This window comes from Trypanosoma equiperdum (assembly GCF_001457755.1).
Source record: "Trypanosoma equiperdum strain OVI genome assembly, contig: ctg_1433, whole genome shotgun sequence".
NCBI lineage: Eukaryota > Euglenozoa > Kinetoplastea > Trypanosomatida > Trypanosomatidae > Trypanosoma > Trypanosoma equiperdum.
In genome coordinates, this window is record NW_027123431.1 from 4,309 (window position 1) to 7,897 (window position 3,589).

The 3,589-nt window shown below is 41.7% G+C and overlaps 2 protein-coding genes across 2 annotated transcripts; both read right to left on the reverse strand.

The window, feature by feature from the left end:
* Nucleotides 1–457: 457 nt before the first annotated feature.
* Nucleotides 458–673, reverse strand: TEOVI_000659100 (uncharacterized protein; the record flags this gene model as incomplete). The annotated part of the gene is made up of 1 exon (XM_067221407.1): nucleotides 458–673. One exon carries the CDS (start codon nucleotides 671–673, stop codon nucleotides 458–460), a length of 216 nt encoding a protein of 71 aa, XP_067077508.1.
* A 1,172-nt stretch (nucleotides 674–1,845) lies between these two features.
* Nucleotides 1,846–2,325, reverse strand: TEOVI_000659200 (uncharacterized protein; the record flags this gene model as incomplete). Its single annotated transcript, XM_067221408.1, has 1 exon — nucleotides 1,846–2,325. The coding sequence occupies one exon, from the start codon at nucleotides 2,323–2,325 to the stop codon at nucleotides 1,846–1,848; it is 480 nt and encodes a 159-aa protein (XP_067077509.1).
* Between the last annotated feature and the right edge of the window lie 1,264 nt (nucleotides 2,326–3,589).

Genomic DNA, 3,589 nt, shown 5'->3' on the forward strand with positions numbered 1-3,589 from the left:
ATGGTTAAAATAAATATAAAAAAAAGTAATAATAATAATAATAACAGTGAGCGAACATACCCAATAATTTTCTTCCCCTTTTCTTCTTGTTTAGGTTTGCTTCCTCATTACTTTTAAAGGAATAGGAATATCATCAAAACAAGGTAAAAGAAGAACTGCAGGATAACAGACATGCCTATTACACCGTGTCATGTTCTTCCCTCCACACTTCCCTCCACTCACGCTTTCGCACATGCCCCAACGCTTGTCTATTATATCCGACGTTGCTGCTGTTGTTGTTGTTATTGCTCTTACTTGTGCCTTAACATATATATATATATATATATACGTATGTGTGTGTATCAATGAGAGGGAGAGGGAGATAAAAGCCATTGCTCTGCATTGCATTTGCAACTGCGTGTCTGCGTGCTTACGCTCCGCTTGATTTCTCAATGCCCCCAACTTTCGATTTCATTCGTCAACAACACGACGAGCCTCGACGGTTGTATTCGGTCAACACGACAGAGGCACTCGCCTCACGCGCTAAAACATGTATGGATGCCTGCAGCTCTGCAGCTCCCAACATGACATCAGTTGTGTCCTCGGCACCACTTGACTCCATTAGTGAAACTGCCCTTCTCATTGCCTCAACGACATTATCTAAACCTTTTAGTGCATCACCTACATCCGACATTTCTATAAATAAAAATAAAATGATGGAGAGACGAAAACGAACGACGGCAGAAGCTGCCTCACTACGAAATCAACAGCAACCGCAATTCATACAAACGTGTTGGTAGTGGTGGTGTTGGTGTGGGTGTGTGTGTGCTTCTGTGTGCGCATAAAATAGTTAACTTAATCTTCTCTCCTCCAGCTGTTTGTATGACACAACACGCTGGTGGAGAGAACCAAAGAGCACTAAAATAAAGATAATCAAAACAACAATAATGATGATAATAATAATGATAATGATAATTTTAAAAAAAGATATGGGTAGTAATTAAAATAGGTTCTCACTTACTCTACTCCACCCTTCTTTTCTTTTTCCCCCGCCCCGCCCCTTTCATCTCCTTTGCCTACTTTTCCCAAACCTTCCACATCTCTTCAGCGCGCAGAGGGGGCGCAAGCCGTAATCGCAAGAGAGGAAGAATCCGAAATTAATTCGCTCAAATGAAATAGACAACGTAGACAGAAGAATTTGGAAAACGAAAAAAAAAAAGAAAGAAGGATAAATATCAGTTGAAACTGCATGCAGTTCATCACTTGAACAGAAAAGGATACACAAAAGAAACAATATACAAAACGCACAGGACAACAGAATGGTAATAATAATAATTATATTATTATTATTATATCAAGCGAAACAAAAAATGTAGCGACAATGGCATTGAACAGTCACTAAAAAGGGCCGCGAGCAGGACGAAATATCACAAAGGGATGGAAAAGTGATAATCTTTTGGGGATGAGCCGGTAGAAATACGAACAAAATAAACGAACAAATGTAAGAGGTCCGACCAAAAAATTGTGATGTGTGGGTTTTAGAAGAAGGGGGGAAAGTAGTCAAATAGTGTTACCAGGAGTTCCCACTGATTAAACAATGCAAAGAGAATACAAACACAAATGCAAAGGGACGGTCACACGCGCGCGCATGCATGTGCGTTCCCTTGCCCTAACAGTGTACAGGGAAAGGGGTTAGAAAAACTTCACCCCTCAAGTAACGAGCCGTTTGTCTTCTCCCCTGAGTCCATACACACATACAGGAGAGGAATCCACGCGGCCGTCAAGATAACTTTCGAAAAAAGGGAAAGGAAAGGAAAGGAAAGAAACAGCTGTTCATGCTGTAGCGCACAGTAATGTTACTCGCTCTTATTCCTCCTCCACCTCAAGCTCTGCAGCTCCATCCTGCCGCCCACCCACCGCTCCCACTGCGAATGCCAACTCGTACTCGAGCGGCACATTCTCCATTAAAATAAGTTCTTCCACCACAAGTTGTTCCATGGTTGGTTGGTGCCTCATCTCTACAACTCGCTCCACCAGGTGGCCGCGCTCCACGCATCCCACGCAACTGATCTGCCGGTCCCGCAACATGTTCTTCAATTGGCCAACACTCATGGAGTAAATATCCTCCAATTCTTTTCCCGTCTCCCCGCCGCTGTAGAAAGAGTACGGAGGGCGGGAAATATTGTGCCAACCGTCCTTCAACACGCCACTACGCCGCAAAAGGAATATTTGCTCCTTGGAATATTCATGAAACGTAGATGCCAACACGCCGCCCAAAAGGGACAGCAGCAGTGCCATGAAAAGCATCAATGTGAATGCCCCCTTGGATTGATGTACGGATCTCATCGGCGCCGAAGTGCGGGCTCCACAACTTCCCTTAACTTTGGTGACACGAAGTAGCAATTATGAGCCAATCCGCCTCTTCCTCCTCGGTATTATTTCCCTTTCCCTCTCTGTTTAGTCTTTTCACTCTATTTTATTTTATTTTTATTTTTTACTTAGCACCACTTTTTTGCTTTTGATGTGCAGCTTTCGCTTCACACGTTTCTTATATGTCGCCTCTCAGAACTGTTTGTGACCAACCGCCACTAGTTTTCTTAACCTCACTCGCGTTATTGCGCCCTGCAATTGCAGCAGCGAACAAAAAAAAAGCAAAGAACAAACACAAATAAAAGAACAGAACAGAAGAAAATAATGAAGAGAAGTGAACCACTGGATATTGCTCATGTACAGGACGTAGAAAGCACATTACATAACGCACACAAAAGAATATGCAGACAGAAAATAATTTCAACACTGCTCAAGGTTGCGAACAAAAAGAAAAAAATAGGAAGAAGAAGGTGGAAATTTAATGAAGAAAGGGACAAAAAATAGACAAATAAACGGTGCCATATCCTGCATCCGTAACCACAAGAGTGAACCTTCCTTCAGGTGACAAATAAAAAAGGGCCAATGGCCCATCAAACGACCCCACCGACACAAAATACATAAAAAACAAGTAAATAACGATAATGATAGTGAAAAATAAAACAAAACAGTAGCAGCACTTCTTCAACAAAACTGGTCCGTTCACTCACAAAAACGTGCAACGCGATAAACAACAGAAGCAGCTGACAAGCGATCGAACATGAAAAAGAACAAACTAATATATTCCCTCCACTTACATAGATTGAAACACAGAGATAGAGAACTTTCTTCGGAAACTGCGAAGAATCTTCAACAAGGCCCTCGCACGTGCTACTCGTTTTTTATTACCACACCTCAAAATAATCATGACAATACTGACATTTTACTCTACGCGCACCTTCTTTTCTCTTCGCTGTTCACAAACTCAACGTTTTCGGAAACAGAAAAGAAAACATAATAATAATAATATGAAAGGATGATTATGCTTTCACAACCTATAAGAAAAACAATGTATTCACCCCCAAGTTTCAATTCTTTTTCTTTAGCTCCTCCTTCTTCACACCGTGGCCTCCTTCGGAACAAAAAACAATAATGTTGCAAAGACCAAATCATCCCCTCATTTCACATATACACGACAGCGTCTCTCACATGCTCAAGCACCAGTGATAAACAAAGCGTTACAAGCGGTAATGTTGAGTGAATC